The following is a 22,129-nucleotide window of genomic DNA, read 5'->3' on the forward strand; positions in this document are numbered from 1 at the left end:
ACCTATTACAAGCTTAATAACTTCTACTTAATAGTTGACCTCAAATGATCGTATAATACTAATATGACTAAAACTTAATTTCAATAATTAATATAGTATAAATTTTTTTTATTGTGCTCTGTTTTTCACTGAATTTGTATGAATTTTAATAAATTAAGGCTAGCTCAACAAAATTGAAGGCGTAAAGTTAAACTTCATATATAGAGACCATAATTTTTTTTAGTTGACATTATATAAATAAAATAACAATAACATATACAACTACACATTATAATCTTACAAGTAAGGTTTGAGAAAAGTACGAATATATCCAGAGATTATGAAGTAAGGAGGTAAACAATGCAAAATTTCAATGAGAAAATATACGATAAAAGTTCAGAATGAGCTGCTCAGAATTTGAAAATTGATATAATAATATCGAAATAGTATTGTGCTTATTCAATGTAATAATAACTTGTTGCAATGTTTGAAGTTTTGAAGAAGATATCAAAGAACAAAATTTGATCCTTTTGTAAGCAGACAACAATAGATTTTGCAGGAGGCAAGAAGGTTACATTTCATAATATTCAATAATAACAGAATATAAATAGTGAAAGAGACAAAGAGAAAGGTAAATATAGAAATAAGAATATGTCACGATATAAATTAGGCAACAAAATAGATAGATAGATAGATAAAAAAGACTATTACAATTACCTAAAATCTGTTTCAATTCTCAATTATCACAATAATTCCCACACTAAAAGGTAAAAAATTAATACTAAGGTAAATTACAACATGTCTTTTCATAAACTATTAGGTACACAATTAAGAGGAATACGTGGCGTATTATGCACCTAAAAATAGAAGGACGCCTAAGAAGGGCGTCGGACAGAGTTAATGTAATCTTCAAATTCTTGGATTTGCTCCTTTGAAGCTGGCGTTTCGTTGTTCTTTATGGATCTGTGCACGTCATATGTTGTTGAACCCAAAAACAGCACCCTATTTTGTTGTCCAAAAAAACAAAACAAAACAAACAAATGAATATGATACTTAGATATGATCATTAATTTCACCAAGAGCATACATACATACCCAGAAGCGAATAGTACAATCTGTCTTGGAAATATGCGCTTCCCAAAAATCCTCATACCTCTTCCTCCTATGCCACAAAAGTTGAAGCTTTAACTATACTTTTCTTTTTTTAGAATTTATGGAAAGTCTCTTCACTTTCTTCAATGGAAATGAAACACACAAGATATTTTGTTGTTTTTTTAGCTATGGGCTGAATTTCCTTAAATACCCTAAAGGGAAATGATGTTATGTTATGGGCCTAAAAGTCCACAACAAACATATCCTCTCTATTTATCTGAAAGAGCGATACTTTAATGAGTAAAAACACACTAGTATAGGTGTTAATTAGTTAATGCATCCATAGTTTCAATAGTTACATATTGTATTTGCCTCTACATATATTTTATCTAGCAAATGTATCTTGTTTTGCTCGCCTCTTTCGTCCCTCTACATCTCTATATTTTTGTTTTACAATGTATTTAAGTTTCACAATTTCATGTATATGTGTATCTAATATCAATTTCGCCAGTGTATCACTGTATCCAATATCAAGTATCTAATGTATCCGTGCATAAATACATGTATAAATGCCCTTGGAGACTGAACATATTAGTAGGAATTAGGTAGCCTCTCTGCAGTTTAACTAAAGTCTAAAGCTGGTTGTTCCTATTTCATCTGCATCTCATCGTTGACAACATTATATTTTAACATAAAAATTATTGTATCAGAAGCTAGGATAAAAGATATATTGAGATTTTGTCGAAAAAACTCTCAAAAGTCTGAGATCAAAAAAAAATTGATTTCTATTGATTTAATTTGACTTATAATTTTTTTAAAACTAATCTAATTAACTTGGGTTAGTAACTTAAAAAATCGAATTAAACCAACCCATGTACACCCCAATCAAAGAGTGTCAAATGGAAAATAGGTCAGACTTATACATATTAAAATTAATTTAGTCAACACATTAATGAATTCAATCCAAATTTTGTTAGGTCCAGATGAACTAAAGTGAATACTCAAATAACTTCTCCACTCGTTTTCCTTTTCTTTTAATCTCTAAAATAGACGAATGAGTTGTTAAACAAGAATTTTCTTTCACATAAAGTAAAGATATGTCCTGCATAACATTGATTGTCTTTTTCATTTCTATTTCTTGACAAGTCCCTTATTAAGCGATGCACTTCTGTTACAACCATCTTAACCTTAAACTGATATCCATAATAAACATTTGAAATTATTATGCTCCAACTAAATTGGGCAAATCTTATTCACCTAAACCAATTCTTGGGGAGTAACAGCGTCCAATTGTCAAAAATAAGTTGGTTGGGGTGGGGGTAAGGGGTCCTAGAAAATTCCAACTATTTACAGAATAAATGAACAAAAGAGACAATCACCTCAGATATGGTGCTTTTAAATACAGTTTACATACATATTCTACTGTGTATCTCCCAATAAACAACGTGACTTTCATTTCCTGTCATCAAGTCCCATACCAGCACAACATGAAGAGCAAGAAATGTCTCGAAAACATGGCTGAAGTTCACGAAATCAATGGAGCGATCGAGATGATAATACTTAACTGCAGCATGATGCAGCTCGTGATCCTTCTGCTGTTCTGTCAACAAGTACCATTCCCGCTGGATTTTGATCAGGTTGAGCTCTAGGCAATCGTTTAGCTGCAGAATTCAGACCCACAAAATTAGGGAAGCAGGTAAATAAAAGAGACATTCAACTGCTTTGAGACACAACAAAAGAGGTAAAGACATCCTAAAAGAGCAGGTCAAAAAATAAGTAAACCAAAAATCAATTTTGGCTATATATATATATATATATATGCAGAAGAATAATTTCTCTTTAACTGTACCTCTTCACCAAATTTACTTCAAAACATGACGACTAACCCCTCTGACTAGGAAAAGCTGGAGACCTATTAGCGCTGCCCTGGAAGACCCATAAAGCTATCCCACAGAAATCCTTTTATTCAACATGATACATAACAACAACAACAACAACAACAACAACCCAGTGAAATCCCACATCGTGGGGTCTGGGGAGGGTAGAGTGTACGCAGACCTGACTCCTACCAATGTAGGACGGCTGTTTCCGAAAGACCCTCGGCTCAATAAAAACATAGAAAAAGGTCATGTTGAGCCACTGGCGTATGATCCTTGCGAAGTTGCTCGGACTCGGGTGCGGGTGTCCAAGACGGATACGAATCCGAGAGTCGAATTCGGCAAAATCTAAATTTTAAGATTTGGGAATACAAATCCGGGTATGAATACGGATGCGGGGATTCGGCTAAAAATATTTAATATTATAAAAATATAGTTATAAAGATAAAGATATTCTTCCCCTCAGAAAAAAAAGTCATTAAAGACCTTCCACCAACTCTCGTTACAGATCATTGCTACTGTCAACCATAAGTCGAACACAACCGCTTGAATATTTAGCATCTCTCTATTTGGCTTGAAACATGAAGCAATGTGTATTGACCAAGAGGAACAGTATCTTGGTCAAAGTATCTGATGTGGGTTGACCAAATTCCACATGTATCCCGCACCCCTCTGATGTATCTGATGTGGGTCATCCATGGACTCTTGGTCAAAGTATCTAATGTGGGTTGACCGAATCCCACACGTATCCCGCACCCGTCTCGTGTCGACATTTGTGCAGTAGCAAAAATGAAGCGTTTGCGCAACTTAGGATCCTTGTGGCAGGTAATTGCTGGTTCTACCTACTTGTAATAGACAAGGTGTGGAGAATAACTTGTGTATTATTCCATTATGTAAGATGAATATATACAAATACATTGAGCTCTAATTAAGGAAACTAAATAAGGAAAGAGCCAAAATAGGAATTCGTGAACAATAATAGGAATATAGTGGGGTACTTTGGAATGAAAATCCTGCTAAAGTACTTAATAATAATATAATAAATGTTACTTGTATGTTAATAATTAAGAGTTCTAACAACTATTATTTGTCAACCTGAAGAATTTGGTAAGAATCAGTATTCCAACTAGAGTCTATTATCTTGCATGCAAGGTGACATCATCTTTAGTAGTATTTCGTATCAATTAAGTTAAGCTGATTAAAGAAATTTAAATTTTCCTGTTATTACCTATGCTAATACATAGAAACTAAAAACTATAAATTGCTTCGTAAAGTTGACTACCAAATTTCAATAGTTGAAGGGAGGTAAATTTTTATAACTCTACCCTGGCATAGCACCTAGCATGTAAACTGAAGGTAACCATGCAGTAAACATCAAGATCTCAAGACTACATTTTAGCAAAATCATATAGTTTTTCTTCACGTGACAAGAGTATAAGTTTGTAACTGGCACTTAGGAATGTGCATAATCTTGCGATTCATGTAACATGAAATCTGTTAGAGAATTTACATCCAGTTAACATCAGTTAAAATTAATTCAAGTATGCATCAACGAAGATGTCTGATAGGAATGTTAATGTTACCATTCTAGTTGCCACTTTCTGTATTCCAGGACAAGCTTCTCATTCACTCCAGGATCAGTTGGAATCCAGATGTGATTACACAAAAGTCAGAACAGAACTATAATATGGTTGGACTACAAAGGGTTACCATACAGCAAGCTGAGGGTTTGTAAAGCAAATAGCACCAGAAGTTCCTAAAAATATTCAGGTTTTCAAACTATTCTTTGGAACCATTTTGTCCTTGAAGTGTATTCCTCAAGCAGCTAGTCCTTGTAACAATTTCCAACCATTTGATAACAATATTTGTCTCATGTGCTAAATTTCATGGCGATTGTTGTAACTATAAAGGTCTTGCCAAGGAAAATAAAGAAAGAAAAGAACACTACCCTTGCTTTTTATCAACTACTGCAAGTAGTCAAGGCCTGACCGGCAGGGCAACCGACTGACCGGCGGAGTGAACTACAAGTGAAGACCTACAAGCCAAGTGACCTACTGGCAACCGTAACAGGTATAGCATCTTAAATATAAGCAAATGCCACAATTTTTCTAATATTTTAAGAGAGGGTGCATATGTCCAGACAATGTCTTGAAAACCATGCCCAGAAAGATTTTTGCATAGCACAACGATAGCAACAAGGGAAACCTATAAGATAAGACTGTCCTCGTACTCGTACATTTCAATTACAGACACTCAACAGCCTCTGTGATAGATTATTATATCACCTACTGTGCCATATGCCTTTGAAAAGAAAAGATGAGAAACAAAGAGAGCAATAAATGAAAAAAATACAAAACAATGGAACTTACCGATTTCGTAAAATATATCGTTGACATTAACAGCAGTTTTGGCAGAGGTCTCCATGAAAAATAGGCCGTTTTCCTCTGCGTACAAGCATGCTTCCTGTGAAAGCCGTATTTATTTAAAATACTATATACCAGGAAAATTGATGCCCAAAAACAAACAAGAAACCGAACTGCCCAAGTATTGGTATATTGTAGAAAATGACAAAAAAAGTAGATAAAGTTATTAATAACAAATGCCTTAGAGCCCATACGTTCCTACAACCTATCTTATAATTGCAAGAAACTTAATGATGGAATAGCATTTTCCAACCAAAAAAACAAAAAAAGGAAAGCCAGCATATTTCTACTTCAGCTATGGATTCCAGTTTATGAGAATTTGTGGAAGTTTACTCCCGCAAAAATGAGTATTTCCGTTTAACATCATTATTTGAACTGATTATCTAGAGGAAAGTAACATGTTGCAATGTCTCAGATCATTATCCAATATCTATTTGATAACTGTCCTAAAAACTATATAATAGAGCTTGAGACCAAACACAATACGTTGAAGAGTGCATTACAGGAGTTGTGTTTCAAAATAGATGGATGGCAAACCCCAATCAAATGAACCTCAAGTAAGAAGATGACAGGCAATACATATTTACCCACAACAATATAAAGGAAAAAGAACTTACATCTGCAGTCACCTTCCTCTTATCTTCTAGATCAGCCTTGTTGCCAGCAAGAGCCATGACCATATTGGGATTACCTGCCCAATTATCAGAAAACTAAATCACTTTACCAAAATCCATGAATTTGAAATTATGATACCATCAATAACCTTATATGAGTCCTTAAGGCAATAAAGTAATAAAATACAATAGAACATAAAGAAAAAGATAAAAAAGATGTTAGTAGAGCTCTAGATTTTATGCAATAACCTGACGAAAGAAGAATATTCTAAATTTTCTATTTGAATAAAGTAGAAAAGTTCGTGGATAAGCACCTTGCTTCTGCAATTCTTGCACCCATTTCTTTGCCCGTGCAAATGAATCCTGTATTAAGAAGGAAAAAGAAGATTACACCTAGAATGAAGATGGCATTGAATATTGACATGCATAGACATAGGCATACACATGCACAACAAAGAGTTACATAAACATGGGCTATGCCACTCATTACCAATATTGGCCAGGGGCAAAGGTAGCATGTAACATGTGATATGGCAGCAATTTTAGCCTAAATCCTGTATTTATATTTAAAAGATTTATCAAATATATACAAAAATTAATTTAGAACCCTGTTACTAGTATTTGAAGTCGAGAATCCAGAACCCATAAGGTTCAAATCTTGGCTCCATCTCTGGCATTGGCCATAGCAAATGAACTTTTGGAAAGTTATCTTTTTATTCTTCTTTCCTCAGATGAAGATATCACCACACTAGTAAGTTTAGAATGAATGTGTTGGTTTTGTGTTTCCTTACTTCCACTCTTTGCTTAGCTACACCCGATTACAGATGCACATGTCATTCATGGATCTAGGAGTTCATATAGCATGCCAAAGGTCTGATCCACACATTGAAATTGTCAACATTGAATTACAAGCGCCACGCTCACCGAGTAAATCCGGGAAAGGGAACTTTTAACCCTTTTAAGTTTTAAATAACAACAACAACATACCCAGTGAAATCCCACAAGTGGGGTCCGGGGAGGGTAGGATGTACGCAGACCTTACCACATGAGATAGAGAGGTTGTTTCCGAAAGACCCTCGGCTCAAAAGTCACAGTCCAAGTAAAAGAGAAAAACAATATATCTACATAATTGCAAAAAAATAATAATAATAAAATAAAGAAAAAATCAATTAAAATACAAAATAAATAAATAAATACATAAATAAAAAACGATACAGATTTTACAAGACAAGAACAATAACGATAGCAAAGTAACGTATTAATTAAAGGCAATAACAACACAACTATAGTGGCACGCATAGATCTACGACCAACCCTAAACCTACAAAAGGCAAGACATCATTCTATCCCTACTAGCCTTCTACCCTAATCCGCGACCTCTACTCCTTTCTATCTAAGGTCATGTCTTCAGTGATATGGTGTAGCATCATATCTTGTTTAATCACCTCTCCCCAATAATTTTTCTATCTACCCCTACCCCTCCGCATAACCCCCAAATCCAGCCGCTCTCACCTCCTAACTGGGCGTCAACACCCCTTCTCTACACGTGCCCAAGCTATCTTAGTCTCGCTTCTCTCATCTTGTCTGCCACAAAAGCCACTTCCACCTTCTCCAGAATAACCTTATCCTAATCTTATCACTCCTAGGTGTCCACACATCCATTTCAGCATCCTCATCTCCGCAACATGCATCTTCTGAACATGAGAATTTTTTACTGGCTAGCACTCCATTCCGTATAACAGCGCCGGTCTAACCACCATTTTGTATAACTTACCTTTAAGTTTAGGTGGTACCTTACTCTAGAGGCAAGCCTCCATTTCGTCTACGATGCCCCCAATGCAATGTGTGACATCCTCATCAATGTCCCCACTGCTCTGGATGATGGATCCAAGATGTTTAAAGCTTTCTGTCTTGGAGATAGATTGAGTGGCAAGCCTCTCTTACATGCCCTTTTCGTCCATCGCAACACTGAATTTGCACTCTAAGTATTCAGTTTTGGTCCTGCTCAATCAGAACCCTTTGGACTCCAGATTTTGTCTCCAGACCTCCAACCTATCATTAACTCTGTCCCGAATCTCATCAATCAAAACTATGTCATCCGCAAATAGCATAAACCATGGAACCTCCTCCTGAATAGATCATGTCAGCTCATCCATCACCAAGGCATAAAGAAAAGGACTCGGTACAGATCCCTGATATAGTCCCATCTCAACAGGAAAATGCTCTGAGTCACCTCCTACCGTCCTAACCCGAGTCTTGGCTCCATTATACATGTCCTTTATCCCCCTAATATACACCATCAGGACACCTTTAGCCTCCAGACACCTCCATAGGATATTCCTCGAAACTTTGTCATAAGCCTTTTGAAGATCTATGAACACCATATGACGATCCCTTTTTCTTTACTAAATTTCTCCACCAGTCTCCGCATAAGACTGATTACTTTAGTAGTCCACCGCTCCAACATGAATCCGAACTGATACTCTGAGATTGACATTCCTCTCCTCACCCTCATCTCAACCACTCTCTCCCATATCTTCATAGTGCGGCTTAGCAATTTGATACCCATGTAATTATTACAATTTTGGATATCACCCTTGTTCTTGTATAATGGAACCATAGTACTCCACCTCCATTCATCGGGCATCTTAGCTTTCTTCAAAATAACACTAAATAACCTAGTCAACCACTCCAAACCTGCCTTGTCAATGCTATTTCAAAAGTCCACTAGAATCTCATCGGGCCCGGTTGCTCTCCTCCTCCTCATCCTGCTAATAAAACGTCTAACCTCTTCAACCCTAAAACACATGCAGTACCCAAAGTCCCGAAGACTATGAGAGTGCGCCAAATCACCCAGTACAATGTCTTTGACTCCTTTTTCATTTAAGAGTTTGTGGAAGTAAGTTTGTCACCTTTGCTTGATAGAGGTCTCATCCACTAACACTTCACCTTCCTCGTCCTTGATGCACTTTACTAGATCCAAGTCGCGGGCTTTTCTCTCTCTCAATTTGGCGAGCCTATACAATCTCTTATCCCCACCTTTCTCCCCTAACTCGACATATAAGCATTCAAAAGCTATCGTCTTAGCACTGGTGACTGCCGACTTCGCTTCCGTCTTTGCCTTTGTATAGATATCTTTAAGCCTACTCTTTTCATCCTCATCCACGCACTCCAACCACTTTCTTTAAGCCTTCTTACTTTCACTTTGCCTTGTACTTCTCAATTCCACCACCTATCTCCTTGACGACCACCAAAGATTGTTGTTGTACCCCTAGCACCTCGGTAGCTGCTTTTCTAATGCAACCAGCAGTCATGTCCCACATATTGCTCGCATCCCCACTACTTCTCCAGGCCCCTAAACCAACCAACTTCTCCCTCATCTACCAAGAAAAGGTGGGAGTTAGGCCCCCATCTAATCATTGGTCGGTCATAAAAGGTCTTCTTTCTCCTATCCCTCTCAATCTCCAAGTCCATCACCAAAAGCTTATGTTGGGTAGTAATATTCACTCGAAATAACCTTGCAATCCTTACAAAGGCCTCTATCACCCTTTCGGAGGAGTAAGTAGTCAATCTGAGTCCTCGCTACCGTGCTACTTAAGGTAACTAAATGATTATCTCTCTTCGAAAAACACAAGTTAGCAATAACCAACTCAAAATCTTTAGCAAACTCCAGGAAAGATGTCCCGCTGCCATTCCTTTCCCCAAAACTAAAGCCTTCATGGACATCATCAAAATCATTAGAAGTTGTCTCGATATGGCGACTGAAATCTCCATCAATGAAAATCTTTTCGGTACTCGGTATACCTCTCACTACCTCATCCAAATCCTCCCAAAAGAGCCTTTTGACTTCCTCATCCAGGCCCACATAGGTTGCATACACACTAACAACGTTCACAATAAGCCTGCCTATAACTAGCTTAATAAGTATCATCCTATCACTAATCCTCTTTACCTCCAGCACACACTCCCGAAGATCCACGTCGGCTAGAATACCTATTCCATTCCTATCTCTAGAGCCTCCCGAGTACCATAATTTAAATCCTTCCACATCCCGAGCTTTGGTACCTCCCCATCTAATCTCCTAAACACAGGCTATATTAATCTTTCTCTAAGACTCTTCACTAGCTCTATGGACTTCCTTGTAAGCGACCATATGTTCCACGATCCTACTCTCAACTTAAGAAAACCTGTCCCCCTCTTAAAATTTATAATGAAATGGCCATTCCTAAGAGAAAAACACTCACTCGAATCCTTTAAGACTATAATTGCCCCCTTTAAATTAAAATTTCTAGCTCCAACCCTCTGATGATAATGTTACTTGTGAAAAAGCAAAAAGCCAAAGGGAAAGCAACAGCAAACATGAATTCTGCTTGTAGTCCTAATTCAAGATGAATGACAAATCAACTGGTCCTCTCGTCCACTAAAGACCAGCTTCTCTCCAAGCCAAAAATTGTCCCATAAATGCAAAATGATTACAAGTAAACGAAAAACAAGCATAAACATACCTTGCAACTTTGACAATGCATAAGATAAAGTTGTATATATTCCCTATTAATCTATTATTCATTTCCACATTGCAATACCAATGTACTGACAAACTGGCAAGAAGCCAACTATTGTTTTCATAAGACTCATTTGCTTTTTATCCTATAATAGACTGAATAGAAAGGCCCAGTCCAGAAAACTAAGCTATTAGATGTTAAGAGTCCATTTCAGCTATAAACCCTTTAATGCCCCTCTTTAGCTTCCGAATGAATATGAAGAATCCATATAAACCACTAAAACTAGCTAGTTTGGGATCGAAACATAGTTGTTGATGGATAGAATCTTACAGCGCTGGTGATGTCATATACGATGATAGCAGCTGCAGCACCCCGGTAGTACATAGGCGCTAAGCTATGGTACCTCTCCTGTCCAGCAGTATCCCAGATCTCAAACTTCACCGTAGAATTGTTAACTGAAACTGCAGACGAAAAGAAAGCCGCTCCGATCGTCGATTCCTGTGATCACCAACATCACGTGATAATAAAAAATCAACCCAAAATTACATGAACTTGAGAATTGGGGGAAAACAACCCTAAAAAGTAAGAAATTGAAGGATCGCAGGGAAAGACAAATACTTGGAATTCAAGGAATTGGCCCTTAACGAATCGTATGACCAAGCTTGATTTACCAGCTCCCATGTCCCCCAACAACACCTGAACAATCAATTGAATTTTTTAATCCATCTAATGATAAATCAATAAATACTTTTACAAAGGAGCTAATACAGAGGAATTGATGAATGCATGAATCAAACTTACGAGTTTTGCATTGAAATTATTGTGAGCGTTTGCCGCCATGATCAAATGCCGAAGGTGAAAATGAAGGAAAGAGGTATTGAGTTGTAAGCTAAAAGACGTAATTGAAGAACAGAGTTTGGAGGAAGTGGAGAATTGACGCGGATAATAAATTACTTAAAGAGCTTGGAGCATCCTGACGTATGTTGGAAGGCCTCAAAACCTAAACACCAAAGTATTCCTTCTCTTTCAACTTTTCTTCTCCATTTATCTACCAATATTTTTTGAGGACATTTCATAAATATAAATAATCATAGTTTAGTTTATAATTATAATTTTTCTAATTGTGATTTCTAGTTATTGTTTTGGAATTGTATTTATCCTCAAATTTGTTGTATTTGTTGCTCAAATTTATTATATTTGTTCTCTCAAATATAATTGTATCAACATATACAACGTCATTGAATATATTGTAGGGCTAGTTTCAAATATATACTATAAAATAATTAGTTTATAATAAATATAGACATGTTTTATTTGCATAAAACAAATAGTCAAAAATTATAGAAAGTATATATTGACTATACAATATAGTTTGCCAAAAGTCATTGAAAGTATACACTGATTATACAATATAACTTACATATACGTGAGCTATACACTGACTATACATTATAATACAGTCAAAAAATTGAATATAGTTTAACTATACATGAAGTATACACTTACTATAATGAAGTATACATTGCCTATTCAATCTCTATTAACTCAAAATCACCTCTAAACAGTTTCAAGTTTTAGATAAGAAATCCTTTCAATGTTTTCGAGTTTTTTGATATATAATTTGCTTGAAACGATTGACGTACGCAATTTTTTTTTTAAAAAAAGGACAAAGAAAAAAAAGGGACGAGGAGGAGGAAGAAGAAGGAGGGAGGATGAAAAAGCAGAGCAGAAGGAGGACGAAGAAGCAAAAGCAATAGAAGAAGAAGTCGATGTTTGTGTCGGCCATTTTTTTGGGGAAGAAAAAAGCCGAATGGCCATTTTTTTGGAGAAGAAAAAAGTCGAATGGCCATTTTTAATAATGAAGGGTTTATTTTTTTAAGTTGGCTAATTTTGTGTAAGAAATTTAACTCAATGGACATTTTATTTAATTTATCTATATTTTTAATTAATGCATTTTTGAATGTATACATCATGTATGTATTAAAATAGATTTGTGGTACATATATATACTACTTATGCATGATATTGAATATGTATATATATATTTTTAACTGTATTTTATTAAGTGTATCATTATTGATTGTTGATACAAAGTTATGATATATGTACACTCTTGATTGTATTCACTTTTTTTGCTTTGACAGTATTTAGTGAATGTATCATTGTTGATATACATATGATACAATAGAGACAAAGTACCAAAATATATAAGGTATATATATTGATAGTTAAACTCATGAATATAAGAATGTAGTGTATGCTCTATATCATTATATTCACCACATTTGATTGATTGTGATCTCTATCGTTGTATTCACGATCATATAGTATAATAGTGAGTAGAGAAGAAAAGATCTACAACATTTTTATTGTAAGTTGTGATGTCTGAATTCATGAATACAAGTTGATTGTTCATACAATCGCATTGGACAACCTCAATTGTTCTTCTATAACCTTAAATATTTTTTGAAAAAAAATTCACCTCAAATCTGCACTAAAATTTTTTAAATTTGAAATATGAACTTCTTATGATATAGTTATTTGAAACAGCACCAATTAAAAAACAATAATAATTTCATATCACCCCCCCCCCCCTCCCTTTCCAAAAAATAAATTGAACTAAAACTTGAAAACTTTCTCACATGGCTGTTGTTAATTATGGTATAACTGGATAGTGTAAAAATGAGAATATTTAAATATGATATAACTAAATAGTATAGATAATATTTTTTATTCCCTTTGATTAAATAGTTAGGAGATTATGTAATATTTATTAGTTTCATTTCTTATTTACATTATCTGTAATAACTATTTAATTCATTAACTTGAAGGAATAATCAATCAATTCAATTTTTAATAGCTTTTTTTTTTTTAATTTCTCATGGTATCAGATCTATTGAATTTTTAGTCCTCTCTCTGAATATTCTTTTCTTTTAACCGAACTGAATTTATTTTTTTTTAAAAAAAGAAATAATCAATTGATTGCTAAACTAATCATATCAGAAAATTGTCGAGTCTCACCTCTTCCTTTCTCCAGATCATTTAAATTTTATCTCAATTTCTTTATTTTTTATATCTGATTGTTTTCTTCTTTCTTTCTCTCATATCTATTAAAGATTTTTATATTTTTTGAGATAAAAAAAGGCGCATAATCAAATTGATAATCAGACTACTGAAAATCAGATTATTTTTCTACACCATCACTTGTAATTGTTACAGTAAAGTTAGATGATAGTGGTAATCAAGGGCGGAGCCACCCTTGAAAAATGGGTGCCAAGCAACACTCCTTTGTTGAAAATTACATTGTATATATAGGTTAAAATTTAGTTTCATAAATATATATACAAATGTTGACACTTTTTAATATAAGTTGAAACTTTAGTGTAGCGATTAAGAGGTTGTAAAATTTGCTTGAGGTTGTGTGTTCTATCCAAAATACCAATATATATTTTTTAACTTTATATTTGATACCCTTAATAAAAATCCTGGCTCCGCCACTAGTGATAATTACACATCTTGAACAATATTTGTAGAATTGTGATTTATAGGTCATGATTTTGAAGACCACTTACTCAAAAATAGTAGTAATACTGGACTAATTTATAGACCTACTTGGATTGTAATAGATGTACAATTATGTAGTCTTCTGTGGAATTCACTTGATCCTAAATTGTTAAATTTATTTCAATCTTGTAAGACTTGTTGTAAATTATGGAATAAAGTCAAAATTATGTACACAAATGATATACAACTCATTTACAAAATTATGTCAGATATTGTTCATCTACAACAAAATCAAGAAGACATGACAAGTTACTTGGGTCAGCTAGAATTCTTAAAGGACAAACTTGATTTTGTTATGTCTTTTACTGATAAATTGAAGGATTAAGAGATACAAAGAGACAAATTCTTTATGATCTAGACTTTAATTGGGTTACGAGCAGACCTAACTTCAATTCATGACTCAATCCTTTCTAGCCCATCTATTTTATCTTAAAAAAAGTATATGCAAAATTATTATACATCACGGTTGTATTACTAGACGTAAATTCCTATGATGCATCTATCATGACTGTCAAAATTATCGATTTTCAAGGGGACTATAAAATAAATGAAGAAACAATAAATACTTGCACTCATTGTAATAAAAGAGGACATGTAAGATAGGAATGTCAACTTCTCCGCTTATATTGTACTCATTGTAATAACGAAGAGCATGTGAGAGAGGAATGCCTACTTCTCATGGTAAGCCTCCATGGAAATTATATAATTTTTTCATAAATGAGTTACTAAGAACAAAAATTAAAAATCATTATATCTAAAAGCAAAACTAAACGCATCCAAAAATAAAAGCAATTCATGCAAAAAAAATTAAGGTCTCACGAGATTTTTCTACATAAAGTTCACTTAGATCCTTAATGAATATATCAAGGCCAAACAATTAGAAGATGAGAGTTTGAGCGAGCTAAAAAAGAAGACAGTGCCTCCCAAGGCTTAAGATGCCTCTCTTGATGTTAGTGGTGTACTTAGTTTTAAGGAAAGTATTTATGTTCCCCGAATTGATGATTTAATTCAAAGTTGATGACAGAGTCTCATGGTTCCCTGTAATTTATTCATCCGGGTGTGACCAAGATATATTGAGATTTGAAGTGGCTTAATTGGTGGCCTGGATTGAAGAAACACATAGTTGAGTTTGTGTCACACTTTGAGTCTACACCCTAGGCGTGACCGGCACTCAAAAATGATTGTTGATTTCAAGCAAACCCTTGGCTTGGCTAACTCACTAAGAATAAGACTTAACTCACAAAAGATACAACTCAGATGGGCATATATATATACATAAATGCAACTTCTCAATTAAAGTCTCAAAATGTACTCTAAATATAATGTAACTCAATGTTTGTAAAACATGAACTCAAAAGATGAAATTGAATAACTCAACTCTCTCTATGTCTAGTCTATGAAGCCTCTAATACTGACTCTAAATAGGTAATGGAACAGGCCCACGGTTACCTTAAATGATTAATGAAGTAAAGGCTGGAGTAATTACCAAGATCTCCTTTAAATGCAAAGAGGTCTCACCAAAAGCTGGATAGACAGATTATCTTCAATGATGCACTTGTTGAGGATCTCTATTACCTGTGTCTGCATCATAAAATGATCCAGCCTCAAATGGTGTCAGTACATGAAATGTACGATATGTAAAATAGCTGAAAAGAAACTTACTCAAGAAAACTCAACTTAACTCAATGAATGTTGAAATGCTCAACTCAATGAAACATGCATATATATATATATATATAAGAAAATGCTTTGCATATATAAGTAAGTAATACAACTCAGTATAAAATAGTATTTTACTCTCAATATAAAATAGTATTTTACTATTTGGGGAGTTTCTCTAATTGATTACCATTACTATGAGCCTCGTGATGATACAAAAAACTATTTCCATGCCACAACCGTCCAATACTTTGCTAGTGTAACGGATGCAAATCATCTCATGGATCCAATAAAAGCCCTCGGTAAGGCTAATGAGGAGTCTCCCAAATCGATGACAAGATCCTATCATATACTGACTACGTAGTTTATGGGATTTGAGTTGTCCTATACTCTTACCTAAATCAGTGTTCAATACTACTCCCAAAAATATATTTATTATGCTCATATCTCAAGTGAGTGCATGTACTCAATTAACTCATTTAGTCTCATTGAACTTTACTCAATTAGCTCAAATCTTCTTAACTCAACTTTTCTCTTTACAAGAATTATACTTTCTTAATCTCAGTAAATGAATAAAATATAATTTAACTTCTCAAAATAAGTATTTAAATGTATTATAACTCAAAATCATTTAGACTAAATAATGTTCATGCTCATATCTCCAATGGTAACAAAATTTTCTCTCCCCTCTCTCGAAGACACTGTTCATCAACTTAGGTGTACCGGAATGGGCTTACCGCCACCGGTAGAGCTTTCTAGGACACCAGATGACTCCCAAACAAAGAGGAATCTCAATATGAAAATAACTCATCAAGCATCATCCTCTAATTGAGCTCATATTTCCTCGAATCTGCAAAAAAACTAAAAATGTAGTAGCAATTTTCGAGTGAAGCTGGATTGATTAAAGTGAATTCGATTGTGAAAGACGAATCTAGTTCCATCGTTCCAATTGTGATTTATCAAATAGCGACTATCCCAATTGAAAGAAATCCCCAGGCGATTTCTCAGAGATTCGCCGCAGAATAGCCCCAAAATCACCTTCATATTCGAGCAAGTTTTGAGATAATTCGAGATGATTTGAACTCTGGAGAGTCCCACATCATAACGTTCATCTAACTGATATTTCTAGTAATTTTAACAGTGGAATCACCGGCAAAGAAGATTTCGGTGAGTAGGTCGGAGCTTCGGCGAAGTTCAATGATGAACACCAATGCCATGCCAAAATGTTCATAAGGTTGTTACAAATACCTAGCATCACAAAATACCAAAGGAAATCCTCAGGGGTGTTCGACTTTGAAAAAAGGTGCTGAAGAAGATGCACTGCAAGCTACCATGGCAGTGTAGGCTCTAAGTTTCACTAAAGGGCAAGAATTTCAACTTGAAGAAGTCAATGAACAAGCCAAGAATGCTCACTTGGAGAAGGATATTGAATTGAACTCTTCAAACTTTTTGTTTGGTGTAAAAGACACTGTTACATTGCTTCTCAACCAAGAACAGGAGTACAGAAATAGAGATTAAGCTCAAATTCAATCAATGGAGGCTAACCAATTAATTGAGAAAGCTGTTACAAAGGAATCACAACAACAAATGCGGGAGCATGTTCTAGTTAAGTTTACTACTCCTAATGTATCAAAAAATGATACTGTTTTGTTGAACAATGTTATAGCTCATTTGCAAAGTAATGCAAATGAGCAAAATTGTGCTGGCTTAAGACCTTTGCTCCAGGGGGAAAATGTAGTTATTGATAAAGGAAATACTGAGGTTAAGGCCCAAACATCTCAACAACAAAACCAGAAAATCCAACAGATAGATGTAAGTTTACTTTTCTTGGAAAGTTCACGGTCAGGACTCAATTTCTCAGGTCATGATGATGCCTATTATGACCAACCGGTAGGCAAACCAATTCATATTCCAAAGCTGCGAGTAATGAAATATCATGATAGAAGACCAATAATTCAATCTATAAACAACAATGAAATAATAGAAACATACATAAAGGAGCGGAAGCAAAGCTAAATATATACAAATAAGAGATTCCTCTCAGAACCTGGAAGTCACCTATACAGAGCTACTACAAAAGAGTACAAGTCCCAAAAATAGAACATAGGAACAAGGTTGTCTCAAAAGCAAAAGACAAGTAAAATATATATACATAGGGAGATGGGTAAATCGAGAATGTAATATGCTCACCCTCGCCTTTGATCATGATTGCACCTAGATCAAATCAACGCCGGTAGCTAGTACTCAGACTTGCATCCTGAAAACAGATGCAAAGTGTAGTATGAGTACTAAAATAATAGGTATCCAAATGACTGGGCAAGATAAGCAAAAGTAAATTGAAATACGAGAAAGCAACCACAACCAAAGACAGAGCAGAAGCAAATGTAGGTATGTACATGAGCGTACTCAACACACAAAGAGAAAGAACCTAGCTGAATTCGTCGGGCTCCTATAAATCCAATGGGTACGCTCGTGCACAATTCTAAGGTAACAACCTGAATGGATCCCATAATCCCAACAGGAGAAAAGATAGTTGAAGTAAAAAAAGTGGATCCGATAAAGTTCCAACAATGCCACCAATTTCCCGGACTTTAACCGTAACGTCCTGAAAACCTGAAACCTTAACCCAAAGCTGAGGGTAGATAAGGAATTGAACCATGTGTAAGCTAGACCACAGATTTGAACCCGATAACAATAGCTAAGGAGTCAAACCACATGTAAGCTAGACCACAGACTTGAACCGAGTAATTGTAGATAAGGAGTCGAACCATGTGTGAGCTAGACCACAGACTTGAATCGGGTAACTGTAGCTAAGGAGTCGAACCATATGTAAACTAGACCACAAACTTGAGCTGGGTAACTGTAGCTAAGGAGTCAAACCAAAGTGAATAAGGAGCAATGGACTTGAACCGAGGTTGTATATAAAGGCGATAGGCTCGAACCACGGCTAAGCTAAGTAAAATAGAGACTTGAACAACGAATAGATGTGAGTCGGCCCGAATTAGGATCAACGACCAACCGAGCATCACGGGGAGTACCCCAAACCGAGCACCATCAATGAATCACCTTAGCCTGACCCACATCTAACCAGGATCAACGAAAGGACTTCCAGAACCAAAAACCAAGCGATACATGACCAATAGCAGATAGGACGTTATGGGGGTAAGGTTCCCAAAGCTGTGTTACTGCCTAGATAAAGCTCAAACTATCAGACTCCAATTTTCTATATCAGTCTACAGGGAGCTAAGTGGTCTGAAACGACGTCAGAGAAGTTCTAAGGCCCAAGGCACCCAATATCATGCAAGTCTAAGGCAACACTAGTCTAAGCCTAGACTAAGGCCAAACATGTTTTTTAATATATAACCAAAGACACAACACACACCACAAGGTATGGATGATCAACAATAATCGGAGACATGCTTAAATAGTCCGACACTACCCCAAAAATAACACCTAGGGCATGAAATCTAGGAATTTACATACTCGACACCCAAACTCCTCCAAACCCATATAATTTAACATATAATTGCCTGTAGGCCAACCACATGTGCTCCAACTGATAAAATCTGAGCTTTTTCTTTATTAGCTAGAGCAGCAAGTGCTATAGCAAAACTGATTGCAAAAGAGGGGAAATCGGACATGGTCTCGAAATGTTGCTACGCTATCAAAAATAGAATCACAGCATTAATACGGTCGTTATGACACTAAAATTATTGAATTTAAAAATGGGCCAATTTTAGGGTCCAAAATGAGAAATGTGGGACCCGCATTTAAAATTTTGGAATTGACCCTAAAACTAGTCCAAAATACTACCCCAAGCTCAACAATCAAATTGAAACACAGTCCAGGGTACGGAAACAACACAAAATAAGCATGCAACGAAATTCCCATATTTTCAAGCTAAAAGAACGAATAAGGCAGCATCTATACTATTGACACCCAATTTTGACCATCTACAACGTAAATTAGCTATCGAGTTTCTTTGAATTCGAACATTTTGAAATAATTGGCTTTTATAAATAAATAAAAACCAAAAAATATTTTCATATTATTCTTAACTATTTTTACCTTTTTATAAATTTTAGTATAATACACATATTTCTATATAAATATATATTTGATTAATATTTATGTGGTTATTCAAAAATCACCTCAAAAGATTTTATTTTTTTACTAAATACAATGTTAGTTAGGTTAGTTTAATTATAGTTTGCATTTTTGAAAATTTTAGTTTTATCTAAAATAAATTAAAAAAAATCTCAAACTAGCACATCGAAAATTGTATGAAAATTTGAAGTTTTTGGAGTCTATATAAAGGCTCATATTCTTATTAAGAAGAGGAAAGAAGTGGGAGGTTTTTTAACCACCCCAAAGTTAGAAATTTTCTTAACTTGGCTAGGATTTTTGGACTCTTGTCCCCAGCCTAAAAGTTGTGAAAATTTCTAACTTTCAATCTATATTTTTCTTCAAGAGAAATAGGAGATTGAAGTCAAAATTTAGGCTAAGAACAGTGTTCTTATAACGTCGAACCCACGAAGGTTCGAGTCTAAATTTTTATTCTTTTATTTTATCTTTTTTATAGATTGGAGTTTCATGAAGCTCTTGGATGGTGGTGAGTGTCTTCTGCTCATCGTCTTCCATCTCGTTGCCCGAAAAAAGGTAAAATATTTTCTTAGCTTTATTTTATTTAATTATTTCATATTATTTCATGTTTTATAGTTAGTTGATTTGTAGTCTTGTTTTTTCTTAGTTAGCATGTATTAAAAATAGCTAGATTAGTGATAGAAATTATTTATAGTTAGCATGTGTTAGGATTAATTAGCTAGCATGTGTTAGGATTATCTAATGAAAATACTTAGTTTTGTTCATTATTTTTTCAAGTAGTTTTCCTTGACAATATAGGTTTTCATATTTTCAAAATCTTCTTTAAACATAATGTAAATAATAAAATATGCTTAAGTTATATTTAGTTAGAACCTTCATGGCCTAATTGATTTGATTCTTTCTTTAAAATTGAGCTAGTTAGCATATTGTTAGTCACTTCTAGGGTGCCCATCAATTTAATAACTTAAAATACCATGATATATTCCTTGATTTAGTTTAAAATGAGTAAATGCTTCTGTAATTTTATTTTTGGTGCATGTGATATCAATTCGAGTCAATCTTTGGACTTCATCCTTGCATATCGTTGAGTTTTGAGTCTCCTGTCATCTTGATCAAATGACTGAAAATGGATACATGGAAAAAAGGTAATATCTATAATTTGAATATTGATATTGGGTTGTATACACGGAATACAAGTGGAAAACAGTGTCGTATACACTGATATACAGTGTGTATACAATTTGATGTAAAGAAATAATGTTATATACACTGTATACAGTGTATACACAATGATATATAGTATGTGCAGGGGAAGAAACACTGTATACAGTGTTATATACACTTTATATACACTGTGTATAGTACGTATGCAGTGATATACAGTAGATACATGGGGTAAAACACTGTATACAGTGTAATATATACTGTATATACACTATATATAGTATATATGCAGTGATATACAGTAGATACAGGGGAAACACGCTATATATAATGTATATACAGTAATATATAGCAGCTACAAGGAATAAAAATTGTATACAATGTATATACAGTCTGATACACAGTGATATAAAATAATATACAGTGATATACAATATCTACAAGAAACAAACACGTGGTATATGGTGTATATACGATTCAATACAGTGTATATACAACTGCGATATATAATGGAATTGGGCTTAAGGCCCAAAATGCAGATGGTCCAATAACTTAGTCCAGACGTAAAGAAACTAAGTGTTGGACCAAATTTTCATACTTTATTCATTTATATTTAATTCTGGTTGTCATAATTTATTTATTTATTTATGTTTGTTTATACTAACGTAGAAGTTGATTAGTTTGATTTCACTTAATTGAATTCCTCTAAGGATAAACCAATTCATGTTAATTTATTCTTAAAATAATTTTTTATATTTACTTAGTCATTGATAAACTTTTACTTTTTTTTTATATATATATACATGTATATTATAATCAAATGTTTAAGTTTTATCAATTTTTTTTGCTAAAAATAATTTCAAAGTCTTCGTTTCCTCTTAAATTAATATTTCCCAGAGTTAGTCAAATAATTTTTAAATCGTTGGATAACCGAATGTTAGCGGCTATTTTAAGTGTTAAAACCTTCTTAAAATAGTAATATGAACCTCGTACCCTTTATCTCTAAATTTTTAAGACTTAAATCTGTTAGGGTCTTTTAAATTAAGTTTTCTTAATTTCTTTAAAAAATTAAGTGGCGACTCCTCTTTATTAAAATTGATTTTTTCTTATAAAGATGAGATTAATTTTATACTTTATCCATTTTTCGACAT

At 34.3% G+C, this 22,129-nt stretch overlaps 1 protein-coding gene across 2 annotated transcripts; it reads right to left on the minus strand.

Moving 5' to 3' along the window:
- Window positions 1-633: 633 nt before the first annotated feature.
- LOC129873062 (ras-related protein RHN1) lies at window positions 634-11,525 on the minus strand. 2 transcript variants are annotated; one of them, XM_055948061.1, is made up of 8 exons: window positions 11,289-11,521; window positions 11,106-11,183; window positions 10,818-10,985; window positions 6,300-6,348; window positions 5,989-6,062; window positions 5,318-5,411; window positions 1,075-2,732; window positions 634-981 (listed from the first exon to the last, which is right to left on the minus strand). In XM_055948061.1, exons 1-7 carry the CDS (start codon window positions 11,325-11,327, stop codon window positions 2,632-2,634), a joined length of 603 nt encoding a protein of 200 aa, XP_055804036.1. In that variant the 5' UTR covers window positions 11,328-11,521; the 3' UTR covers window positions 634-981; window positions 1,075-2,631. The 2 variants fall into 2 exon arrangements, with proteins under 2 accessions (XP_055804036.1, XP_055804037.1); XM_055948062.1 differs by lacking the exon at window positions 634-981 and adding an exon at window positions 2,921-3,790 and having other exon boundaries at window positions 2,611-2,732; window positions 11,289-11,525.
- Window positions 11,526-22,129: the final 10,604 nt, after the last annotated feature.

This window comes from Solanum dulcamara, chromosome 11 (assembly GCF_947179165.1).
Source record: "Solanum dulcamara chromosome 11, daSolDulc1.2, whole genome shotgun sequence".
NCBI lineage: Eukaryota > Viridiplantae > Streptophyta > Magnoliopsida > Solanales > Solanaceae > Solanum > Solanum dulcamara.